The following is a 12,955-nucleotide window of genomic DNA, read 5'->3' on the forward strand; positions in this document are numbered from 1 at the left end:
TGTTGACATTCGAAGTCCCCCTCTCTGTACAGATGTTTTCTCTGTGACTACCAACAGCAGCTTTAACTATATATACTGTATATTTTATTCAAGAGCAAACAAAGTCATGTTTAAGTTTATTGCAAATAAAGATACCAAAAGAACCAGAAAAAATGTTTGATATTTACTGAAATTGACAAGAAGATCATACGAGGAGTGCTTCTTCAATATCAGGGAACAAGATAAGTATAACGTAACAAAAAAAAAATGTTGCACCATTTATAACGAAAGCAATGAAGACAAGATGCTTTCATTGATGTAAAACTGCAGTCATACACTCACATGATTTGTGGAAAAGGCTCTTGATGTCTCCGATGGTTGAGTGTGGCTCCACCTGAGTCAAATACAAACATGCAGGATGTCAACATGATGTTGTCGTGGTGGAGAAGCTGAACATTTTTGAAGCAGTAAAAATCAGACTGTGAAGCCAGAAACTGTTAAATCCTAGAGATGGTTTTAACCTTTAGAGTACCAAACCAGATAATTTAAAAAAATGTTTCCCAGTTAGCATACCTTTACTAAAAAACAGAGCTGCTCTTTGGTCTTGGCGTCTAGGATCTTCACCTTATGAAAACACAAAGAGCAGGTGTATTAGTTTAACAAGCACATCATTTAATCTTTCTATTGAAGCGACTGGAAGAGATTTGATTCATGCCTCAAATTCATTCACAAATGAATTGACACTTTGCCTCTATGCAGCCTCAGCTATAAAACCAATCTTAGTAAAAGCTGGATCTCTCTCCAAACTTAGTCAGCAAGCTGTTAAAATGTTGTTTATTCAGAGCTGGAAGGCTGGAAGTGTAGTTCAAATCTACAAATTTGAGAACACTAATGAAGACTTGGCCTGCCCTAAAATGCAAAAATGGTGCAAAGCATTTATAAAGCTTTCTTATCTGTCATAAATGAACATGTTCATTCCAAAGAACAATCTTAATTCACTTCAATTCAAACAGCTTTACTAGGTGATTGGTTCAAAGTAGTTTGTACATAAAAGACATAAACACAACAACGTATGGACAACAAAAAAAAATTTGGAGCAGCTAAAAAATTATCAAAACAGACACTGACATTGAAGCATACCAAAAATAAATGCATAGAAAATGCATAAACAATAAAAGGATGTGTCCTGATTGAAGGATTTGAAGGCTAACCGTAATAATGTTTGTGTTTTAGCATTTTTAGAGGACTTTAAAGGGTCTTAATTCTCTTTAACTGATACTTATCATTAACTTAATCAATTATAAGGATGTTAATTTACTTTTTTTTTTAGTGTGCATTACCTTTTTAATATTGAACTACAACTCCCATCATGCTGTGCTTGCTTTTGCAGGAAAGATAAGACACAAGAGCAGAAAATAATGCTGTTCAGATCATACATAGAATTTGGTTTAAATACTGGACAATTATTGGACATTGCTTGCTCGTGTCCTTCTAGCAAGAACAAGCAAAGCATTTTGGGAAATGTAGTTCCATAATTAAAAGTGTAAAACCAGATCACAGCTTATTTGAATGACATTTGGACTAGCTTTAATAATGGTGCTCTTTGATTTAAAAAAGGTATAATATAATTAAATATATGATAGTTATCAAACAAGAAAAGATATGTGTTATATGTGAGGTAGACAGGTATTACTAAAACCAAATCAGCACTCAGCTAAAAGATTACATAGCATCAGGGTGAAAAGATTTATTTCTAAGCCTGTTTGAGAAAAGTTTGCAGCTTAATTTCCAATCGGGCCATTCCAATGTATGATTATGAACAGATGAATATGAAATTAAATATCCTTACTAGGTGCAGCTGATATTTTCCTCAGTGATATTGTATGTTCTGTTCTCCTGATTGAGTCCAGTAATCTCAGTCAGAGTAATGAGTCTGGTTTAGTCTCAAAGGAAGGAAGCAGTCCTGTTGTTGTCCTCCTGCTCTCCCGCTCTCATCTTCTTCATTTTAATTAGACCATGTCAGCGGTGATGTACGGCATATGCACGCAGGACGGTGGGTGGTGGCCCACAATTTGCCCTGAAAGCACTCCGTACTGTGCTGCTCAGCAGAGCTGTCCTTGCTAAATTGGTTCCCTTACTGGACAGTGTAATAACCCGCTAATGGATACCCAAAGATCTGCTGAGTGCACATGCAGAGAGAGAGAGAGAGAGAGAGAGAGAGAGAGAGAGAGAGATGGAGCTCTATGCATGTGCCATCTGCTGTTTGTATTGCAGAAACACACATTTGCAAAGTTATTTGATCTTGTTGAAAATAAGATTAAATTTTGTCTTTGAGTCAGCAGCACCTTCACCTTCACGATAAACCACATCTACAACAGAAAACACTTTCCTTTCTTTTTTGTTCTTTACACATGTGTACGGTGGCAAGTCATCTGCAACAACCCCAACTGTCTTCATAAGGAGAAATGTACAGCAAATTCAAGAATGATGCCAATTCAAAAACACTACCTGCATGTTGCGATGAAACGAGCTCTTGCTTTCACTACTTTGTTAGCTCGGCGCCTGATCCTGTTTGACTGGAAACTAGCTTGCCCCCCATCATATGATCGCTGGATCAGAGAAGTCCTCTGCAACCTTAAGCTTGAAAAACTCAGATTCTCCTTGAGAAACTCCTCTATAACATTTCAAAATATAAGGAATCCTTTTCTGACATTTGCAAAATCCCTTACTCTAATTCCTATTGCATTTGATTTGTATGAAATTTGCTATATAAATAAATCTTGATTGATTGATTGATGTTGATGAAGAGTAGTTCACCTTACTCCTCTTTCCACTCTTCTCATTCAACTGCTGCATCTTCTGCTTGCTTGTAAATCGTTTTTTTATGCACCCTGTTGTGTACCTGTGTGTGTAGTGTGTGTCCACCAGCCTCCGTACAGTTTGGACCTGAACTGGGTGGGTGGGGGGGAGTTTAAGTCATTGCTGTATTCCTATACCTTATTATTCAAAGCAACTTGATATTGTCTGTTAAAATGTTCAAAAGATTTAAAAAAAAAAACACTACCTGCAGAAAAATGCAACAAAAGACAAAAAAAAGTTTTAGAAAGCCAAACAACGCACTGCAAGTACAACAATGCAAATCCAAAAACACCAAACTACAAAATGATCTGCAAAAGAAAAAAGCTAAAGCAGATAGCTTGAGCTGTTGCAGAATTGTTGTCCTAATGGTCATTGCACAATTGTCTGCTTTTTATCAGCACTCTTCTGAAGCAAAGAGTGAGATTTTCAAAGTAAAAGAGCTTTGAAATACACTTAAGAGTCCCTGATGTAAGGTAGGAAGGAGTATTTCATGTTGTGTCTTTGTGCAGGTTCTGTTCATGCTCGGCAGAATACGAGCCCTATGCCTGCTGACGTCTCGGTGAAGTGCATCCTGGGAGATTGGTTTGTTTTGCCTTCCATCTGCTAACCTCCCCAGCTGTATTCTCGGGGCACATGTTGATGCATCTGCATGTTCACAGAGAGCATCGCAGGCGTCATTAGGGCCGTGTGTTGTAAAACGGTGCACACTCGGATGTGCTGTGCCCTTGTAAATCTGATTATCAGACACTGTGGTCCTCCCAGGGGAATACCGGGCTTTGCTGACAGCACAGGTCAGAAAGAACATGTGCCTGTGCTTGAGAGAGCTGCAGAGAGCTTTGTGTGTAAGTGTGTGGTTTACCAATGAATAATTCTTCTCTTGTTGTAAGATGTTTTTTTCTTTAACTCTGAGTTTGATATCAAAGTTTTTTTTACATCACACCTGCCTTTAATATCCAAAGTAATGGATACTAACTGAGGAGGTTTCTAGACTGTAATGACTCCTCTTGCTGTGAGAGCTGATGAGTGTAATGGCTGATCCTGAACCTCAAGATCATTAGTTCGAACATTGAGCATGATGTTGAAGCTGATTAGCTAAATGCGGCTGCCAGGCTTCAGTTGTTGTCCTTTCTGCTCTACGGTGACACAAACTTGTCTGAGATTACTTTCCCTCCCTGCACATCCTAAAATAACATTAGAGAAACATCTTCCTAATGGTTACAGGTCATAAAATGTCAGCTCTTAACTTCATTTTGCCTTAATGTAGAATTTAAAACAATGACTTAGATTATCAGCACTGTGGGAGCTTGGCAAGTGGAATAACCATCACCTTGCTTGAGGCTGAATGCTCTGTAATGTTCGATGAAAAGCTACTCTTAACAGTACTTTGACTGTGATTCCTCAAAAGTGAACTTCGAGAGAAGAGGGAACTATTTCACTCCCCTCAACTTTCTCACAGATCAGCTGACTTCTGTATCTAATTCTCAAAGAGCTCGGGGGAAATGCAGACTGTAATGGAAAGCAGGGATCGTTTACTTTTTTTAAAAAAAAGAAAAGATCCATAACCTACTTTTGGCGGTAACATACCTTCAGACCTCGGACGTGAGAAGGATAGGCCACACGGGGAAAGGTTGGTCTTACCTGAATTTAAATTGCAAAGATTTGAGTCAAGCTCTCTAGTTTTTGTTTGTGACTCTGCAGAGGAGCTGTGCTGTGATTTTTTTTTTGCACTAGCAGAGCCTATTTTCAACACAATAGTAATGTAGTTCAGTATCCTAAAAACAAATCACTCTCGCCATTATTTGTTCCTTTTTTGCAGAGTGTCAGCATTCTCTGTTAACCCTCCTGTTATGTTCGTTTCTCAGGAACAGCAATATTGTTCCTGGGTCAATTTCAACGCGGGGCATATTTAATTATCCAAAAGTGTCAGAACCCCAAAAAATCCCAATAAACATTTTTTTAATCTCATTATTAAGTCCATTACTAACCACTTGAATCAGTATTTAGTGCAATGGTGTTCTTTAATTTTCACAGATCATGGTATAATGAGGATATCTCAGTTGTCTTTAATGAAAATTCATGTTAAAAGGGTGTGTGTGTGTGAGAGAGCATGTGTGTGTATGAGTGGGTTGAAATATGTCACACAGTTGCAAAGAAACAATTAGTATTTGACACTTCTGACCCCTTTTAGCCTCCACTTTGACTGCCGGGTCAAATTGACCCAAAAACAGTATATCTATAAACATGCAGGTGGGGTTGCAAATATGTTAAATTAACCATTTTCATTTTATATGTTGGTTTCACCTATTAAGCCAAGCAGATGAAGTTTCATACCGAAAAAATATTTTTAACCATTTTTTTTTAATTTTTGAACTTTAAAAAGGGTCAATTTGACCTGCAACATAACAGTAGGGTTAAAAGTAGTTATACTAAACACTGCTTCACATTTCTAAGTCACCGATCAAAATCAAGAAGGGGTGGGACTTCCAATATCAACTTTGTCAAAAACAAAGACAATCTCAAATCAGACCCTTTGAGTCTGAAACGAGGCTCATCCGCACGCCACTCTTTAACCAGACTAGGGATGCACCGATCCGATCGTGGTATCGGATATCGGCTAGATCGGACTCAAAAAGCTAGATTGAATATCGGTGACAAGGGGCCGATATATAGTGCTGATTCATATGGCAGATCTATTCATCTCAGTCCTATGCTTTTCTGTGTTTACAACAGCCACGTGCGTCTCCTACGTCATCAGCGCCAGCTGGTCTGTGCATTTTTGCCTGGTGGAGCATGATGGAGGATAACTACAGAGGCTCTGCAGTTTAGGGGCATGTCACGCTTCTTTTGCTAACAACTTCACTGGAAACTTGCAACATCTGCAGCGCTAATGTTTCGACGGATGGCGGTCTCGCTGAAAAATATTATGGAAGCCCAAAGGAGGAAGTGTACGTCAGCTGTAGCTGACTGCAAAGAAGCAAGAAACCTTCTATTAATGGATTCAAAGTGTGAAAAAACGGACAGGTTTTTGGATTTAATTGTTCTGACAAGGTCAGAAGACCTTGAAGTTGCCAAAACATGATTCCCCACATTAAGGAATACAGATTTTTAAATCAATACCAGGATCGGATTGGCTAGTATCGGTATTGGCAGATACCAAAGCCCAGGTATCAAGATCGGTATCGGGACCTAAAAAGTGGGATCGGTGCATCCCTAAACCAGACAATGATACTCTCCCAGTCTTTTACTCGCTTCAAGGTTCAGTTTCTCAGGTGCAGAGCTACTCCGAACGCCAGAACACAAATACTTCATTTTTTTTCTAAAGTTTTCTTAAAAGCAATATGAAGCAGAGCAATTTCAAACTGACTTCACTACCAAGAAAAGTGCTGCAAGACAACCTAATGCCAGGAAGTGGTGGTGAGAAGCGCTCTAACTTTGAGATCTGAATACAGCCAGCACAGAAGAAACGCTGTTAGTAGACACAGGTCATAAAAGTGAACAAAGTGCTAATCCTGCTGTAGTGCTGGAGGGGAAATGCTGAGGCAGTACTTCGATATTTACAGCAAATATGTAGGCTGTTCTCTATAAGATTAAAGATTAAAAGTTTATAGGGTGCATGTAAGAGAGTCAGATAAAGGAGTATACTTTCTAAGCAGGTCTAATTGGCTTTGCTGGTGTCCACACAGTTACCAGCATTTTGTTAGCAGGTTGTTTCCCATTGTAACAAGCTGTTGGCTGTAGCTTCATATTTAGCATTTGGACATCTAACAGTCAATTTTACATATTTAAACTTCCAAATGTGAAGAACTGTACTTTTCTCATTAACCATCTAAATATTTGCTCTCTGCCTGCAGCCGTTCTGTAACAGATATAGTGAAAGCATGGCTCAGGTCCCAGAGCATGCTGTAAATTATCCTGAGTTCATAGGCCTGCTGCACTTACAGAGAATTACTCGTCTGCCTCTTCATTAGAGCTCATCAGGCCTGTGTGACGAGGCTGAGGGCAAAGAGGAAAATCATGAAAGGGCTCCGGAGCAGTTTGGTTTTTATTCTGAGGCTGAAACTTGGACTTTATAATCCCTGCTGACACTTCAGAGGAACTTCTGCAGTCTTTTAAAAGTCAGGAAGCCATAATGTTGAGTTTTAATGAGGCTGCTGAGAAAATCACCCCAACATCAGACTGACAGTAATTTCAAAACGGCATAGATGTAGTTCTTTAGATTTCCTGGTAAAAATGTCCTGATTATTTGATTTTTAAACATTCATTCACTTTCATGCTTTCGAAATACTATTTTTATTTTCACAAAGGATGATCTGAGCAGACATAGGGTTTGCAGTTTTTCCAAAATAAGTTCCTGAAGATGTTTGTAAGAGTCAAAACCATTAAAACAACAAAGAAGAAATGTTTGACTCAGACTGAACAATGTATTAAATAATGCTAGAAGTTGGTCTCTCACTCAAGAGAGGCCTTGTGAAACAAAGAAATCCAAAACATTCAGCTCGTCATCATTAAATAACAATGATTCATTGAAATCCTGAAGCTTGATACTGCACACGAGACTTACCTCAAAGAAGGTGGTCCGGCTCATGGTGGTGGGTTATCACTGAGTCCTCTGGGTCAAATCCAGTAACCTTAAACATCAGGGAAAGTCAACAAAACACACACACTCATCCCTTTTTCTTATACGCTCACACATAAAGGAGCAGTTCCTCTCCTTTCCAGGACGCTCCCTGGACTGACCCTTTATTCCTCCCAGCCTCCTTCTCTCTCTCTCTCTCTCCCTCTCTCTCTCCTCACAGAGACAGTGCTGGGACACAGAGTCACTCAAAGGCTCTCCACAAACCCTTCACACTCCCTCCCTCCTGCCTTTCCTTCCTCCTTCTTCTCACGTCGTCTCTTTTCTTTCAGTATCTTTGGAGAGGAGCACTTGGCAGAGTCTGACTTGCCTCAGGTAAGCACATTCCCACCTGAGAGTGAGGCAGCTGGAAAGAACAAGGATGAAGGAGAATATAGGAAAAAAGTAAAACACATAGGATGACATATATAACTTTTCAAATCCCTTCTAGAAAATTTTACTCAGAAATTGTGAAAACAGGGGTTTAATGGAGTAGTCCCTGTAAGTATTCAACACTTCATAAAGACACAATTCATTTTCAAGACTGAAACAGGGTTAATTAGATCGTGAATATATTCAAAACGTTGGCCAACCCTCCATGTGAGAGGGCAAAGAGGACGTAAGGGAGTAATTTGAAAAGTGAATGTCATCCCTCATGTCCTATTAAGTTAACTTCTGATTGCAACAACGGCAATGCTAAAAGTTTCTTGTTTGATAATCTCTCCTAATTACTGATACTGGAGTTTTCATATTTTCAGCAAGTGCATTGTCGGGAGTGGTTTGAGAAAGGTCTGTAGGGAGTTAACGTGAAGGAAACTCTGTGACAGTCTGAGGAAGGGGGCATGCATGAAGACACTGCTTTGCCCCCAGTGTGTCTCAGACTTGGTATATGAAGCCTAGAATTTGGTGTTTGGGTGCTGCCATGTTGTTTTCTACTGCCAGAAGTGACTTTTCATGGAGAAAAGGAGGAGATTGGCTTCTTGCAGCTGTTTTCTTTAAAAAAAAAAAGCCAAAAGTGAATGGAGAACGCTTTTTATAACTCAGGTTTGATAAGAAACATTCTCTTTTATTCCAGAAATCTGCTCCTGTGCTAGTTTTATTTCTGTTGTGTGTTCTTGTGCAGAGGATTGCTGTTTACTTTGTGAGCATGCATTCACAGTTGGATTGTTTACAGCAGCTCTGACGATGCTTAACACTAGCAGTATGTGGTTTCTTTACAGAGTTTACTTTCAGCTTTTTTGCAATGTATATCCTTTACTTTTTAAGTTGTTATGCTTTCACTGAAAAAAAAAATTGTGATGTACTTTTGAAAGTTACATTTCTGGAGCTGTTTTGCATGTGTAGAAAATATTGAATCTACAGTAAACCTCCAGGTAGGTTGACTCGATACAGCAAGGTAAAACCAGAAAGGTCAAAAGTTCAGGGTTAGGTTAAAGCAACATGATTGATTACAAGAGAAAGAAACAAGTTAAGAATATAAAGTAAGCTGCATTATGCTGCATTGACTTATTGACATTGTTGTAAGTGCAAGTTAAGTGTTAAAACTAAAGCTGCACTTCTGCTTAGTTTGCTGCACAGTCCTTGAAGGATGGTTGCCTCTGTAGGGACACAGGTGACTGGGATGGTTTGTAGAGGACAGTTAATGACCAACAAACAGGTGTGTGGTGGTTCTGGTGCTGATAGAGCAGAACCTGCAGCTGGGTGGAAGCTTTCTGAAGAGCAATGAGCTGCTTTCTGGCTCTGGCATCCTACAGAGTACTCAAATGAATGGCCTGTTAGCTACATTACTATTAGCACCATGTGAAGCAAATTCTACCCTACAGATATATCTGCAAAATAAACAGTCATTTCTTGGTTCATTACATACCCCAGAGGAACGCTCAGTCATCTGTTTGTGGTGGGTCTCAGTTTCACTGTAAATATTAAGTTTCACAGAGGCCTCTGTCTGACTTACTTCAGTGGCATGAACCTGACAAAGAAATAAACAAGTCTTAAGTTTGCTGAAATAACAACATCATGGTGAAAATGAGTAAAAACGAAAAGTCAAGCTTTGTCAGTTCTGTCCTCAAGAGCAGGGGTTCCCAAACCTTTTCGGCCCGCGACCCCCAAAACATAAGGGCCAATGACTCGCAACCCCCAAAATACAGGAGCCACAGACTTGCGACCCCCACTGTTCCTCAAAGTGATTTAATGTGGCTTCATTTTGCTGGTCAGCAGAAAATTAACCTACCTATATGAGCATGTGTCTGTGTTTCATGTGCTGTTATGAATGAACCTACTGCTACTGATGCTTTTGATAATTAACTGTTCACTAACCCTAAACTTAGGAGTCATCTGGCAAAAAGAAAGGCAGAAAACTCATTACATATTTTTTTACTATAATGGGTAAAATTGACTATTTTTAGACAATTATAAAAAAATAAACATTCTGGAAGACAATCTCACGACCCCCCATTTGTATCTCACAACCCCCCAGGGTGCCCCAACCCACACTTTGGGAACCCCTGCTCAAGAGGACAAGAAGACAACTTTTAAAATGTTGCACAGACATGCTAATGTTATCCTGCAAGGGGGACTGAAGGCTGGTGGTGCTAGCTCTTCTAGTGTTAGCTTCACTTGGCAGACCAATTTGACGTCATTCACCAACTGCAATCCTCTGACTAGCCATGTTAAAGACATCATGCTAAACTCGTTGTTTGGTCGGAATTTTTATATCAATTTAAACAACTAAAAAAATGTGGTGCTTCAGAAAGGCCTTGGCTACAATAAGTAAATAAATAAATAAATAACTGAATGTTTGTGATTTAACAGAGGAGGAGCAGTTTGCTCTGTCACACTGAGAAATGTCTCTCAGTTACATTTTCTGTTTTCTTCCGTGTATTGAGTTTTCTTTTCTTTTAGCCTGTTTTGACCTCTTGTCTTTCAGACTTGCTTACTCAGCTGTGTTTTTTTCCCCACTCGTCCTCTTCAGGTTGAGCGTGCAGTCACTCTGCTGCCTGAAGGGATTCAATTTGTGGAGAACAGGGAGATACAGACCCTGAAGGCCTCGGGCGAATGTAAACCAGCGGATCTCGGAGAGGAATGAGACAGAGAGAGACGAGAGGGGACATGTTTGGTTCAATGTAAACACTTCAGCATATGTACAGTCTTTTATGCACAGTCAGGATATAGACAAGAGCTCCCTGGATACCTCAGTGTTGACATTTTGATGTTAAAACAAAGGCATAAATATTTCAATCCCTGTATGCAGCCTTACCCTAAAACTGAGTTTCAAAAGGCAGAAATACTTTCCCAAAAAATAGCCGTCAGCAGTAAATAACTTCTCTCTGGAGTTATTCTGCAGAGTTTGAGAATCATTCCGAATGTGTAACCTAAAAATAGTCATGTTTCTTCACATTAGAGTAATAGCAGGAAAGATTTTCTCCTACAAGAGGTCAAAAGACACATTTGCAGTGCTCTAATGATGGAAAGTGCTAAAATATATCAGAGTTTGAGTAGCAATCTGAATCCTTTAATGCACACGTTCATATTTTATATTGTCAGTCAACCTCTCCTGGTATTAAAGATCAGGGAATTATTATTTTAAAAGTTAATATCAATCGGTAAAAGAATCACACATTTCTTTATTTGATAGGTATGCTTTAAATGTAACTGTTTAATAATTTACAGTGTTTTGTTGACTGCAGCAGCTTTCTGTGGATTTGGAGGATCAATTCAGTTATTTGGACTGACTTAAAACTGTTAAGATTCCTCTATAATGTTCCTATTAGAAATGTGTGTATGATATATGTATTACTAATATGTCCTACAAAGATTTCTGTGCTAACTCTTGTTTAATTAATCGAAATATGTCTTCAGGAGTCCAGGATTCAGCACACACACAAAATCCTGCAGCCTCTTTGGCTTCCTCCATACGAGATGACACTGTCCTCTGCTGGTCAGTCCGGTCAGTAACACTGGTTATCACACACTGCTGTACAACACACATCCAAACCTCAAACACAGAGCTAATAAAGAAGTACAAGTTAATTTAGGTTAGCTTCTGCAAAAACTAAAATCTAAAGAGTGTGACAAAATGTTTTTGACCATCAGGGAAAATAAGGAAAATAAAAAGGTCACGTTTTATATTTGACCCAGATATTAGAATTGTGTGCTCTCTTAATATTTAGAATGTTGGTAAAGTGAGGATTTGAAAATTGTAATTAGCTGAAGTTTGAAGCCCAGTGCCTCCAGTATCTGCCCATGATCTAAAGTTTGAGTCTGAATCAGAGCTGCTGTGTTGTCTGCTAGTTTGCAGTGTCATTATTGATTTTTCAGTCAGTCTGCAGCCCTCACCCTCGATGGTGTCTGCAGGAATTTGTAGTTTGGGAGCATTTTTTGTTGTTGTCGGTCCTCTTAATGAGAAACCCTCACAGGCTGGTGTTGTGAGATGGAGTTTGGATGGACAGGAGTTAAAGACGGTGGCTGAATGTGTAGTCACACTGCAGGGTGTCTGTGTCTGTCAATTTGCATTTGTACATGTGTGAGTGTGTCCTTCTACACTCCCTGCAAAGATCTAAAGCTCTCTGTGAACATGCTGTTTGTTGTTTAGGCACTTCACACATGACGTGACAGTGTGTGGTCCTCAGTGTTTTCATTTATCACCCAGAAACGTCAATGAAGAACTTTTCTAATACCCCCGAGTAGTAATAGGAAACAACTGCAGCTGGGTTTACTTCCATCATAAAACATTTGGATGTGATATGATCATAGCTTGTATAAAACATGGATGAAGTCGCTGTGATGTCACTTATTGGTTTCTGTAGACACTTGTTGAAGTCCAATGATGGCTGGCACCATGCTGGAAATGCTGACTCATCCTAACTTTTAATCAGACGTGTAAATAATGGACGTAGTATCCGTGACGTCACCCATCTGTTCCTGAGCGCTGTTTTGAAGCCAATCGACGGTGGCAGCCATATTGGAAATGTAGCTCAACCAGGCATAGTGTGACGTAAAGAGGCGGAGTTTGAGCCTCCTTGCCAACAGCTATGTGTTCCTGTCTGGGTGTAACGTCAGTCATGTCCTTATTTGGGCAAAAACTCCTAAACCTAATATCTTCTGAACTGTCGCGTTAGAAAAAAATTCACCCCTCGTACAGTGTGTGCCGTTAGAGAAATTAGCTACATAGAGCCGTTTTTTGAACCAGGCTGTAAACATGTTTATTAATGCTGTAAAGATTGTCCTTTTGAATTGGTGTCTATGTGGTTTCCGGTGTTTCTGCAGCCAGCCTCTAGTGGACACTCGATGAATTGCAGTTTATAACACTTCTGCATGGGCTTCATAGTTTGAGACCGGAGGTTGACGCTTGGTCACAAGCAGAGAAGTGGCGCTGAGGCGGGAATTTAGCCACTTGGCAAACAGCTACAGTGTGTCCACCTGTCAGTCAAACCACCTACGTTCCTAATTATGCAAATGTGTTTGCCTCTCACTCTATATATTCCCCTAATAGACGCATTATAAAAA

General features: G+C 39.5%; 1 protein-coding gene across 5 annotated transcripts in view; it reads right to left on the reverse strand.

The window, feature by feature from the left end:
* Positions 1-12,955, reverse strand: part of LOC117828694 (very-long-chain enoyl-CoA reductase) — a 47,923-nt gene that overhangs the window by 8,980 nt on the left and 25,988 nt on the right. The window contains exons 2-6 of one of the 5 annotated variants that reach the window (XM_034705902.1): positions 9,318-9,419; positions 7,576-7,817; positions 7,400-7,466; positions 553-603; positions 322-373 (exon numbers count right to left, since the gene is read on the reverse strand). In XM_034705902.1, coding sequence (XP_034561793.1) covers positions 322-373; positions 553-603; positions 7,400-7,423 — 127 coding nt within the window. In that variant the 5' untranslated portion in view covers positions 7,424-7,466; positions 7,576-7,817; positions 9,318-9,419. Of the gene's footprint in view, positions 1-321; positions 374-552; positions 604-7,399; positions 7,818-9,317; positions 9,420-10,386; positions 10,521-12,955 lie in introns of all 5 variants that reach the window. The other 4 variants (XM_034705901.1, XM_034705903.1, XM_034705900.1 and 1 more) reach the window with 4 other exon arrangements.

The sequence above is a fragment of the Notolabrus celidotus genome, chromosome 17 (genome assembly GCF_009762535.1).
Source record: "Notolabrus celidotus isolate fNotCel1 chromosome 17, fNotCel1.pri, whole genome shotgun sequence".
NCBI classification, from domain to species: domain Eukaryota; kingdom Metazoa; phylum Chordata; class Actinopteri; order Labriformes; family Labridae; genus Notolabrus; species Notolabrus celidotus.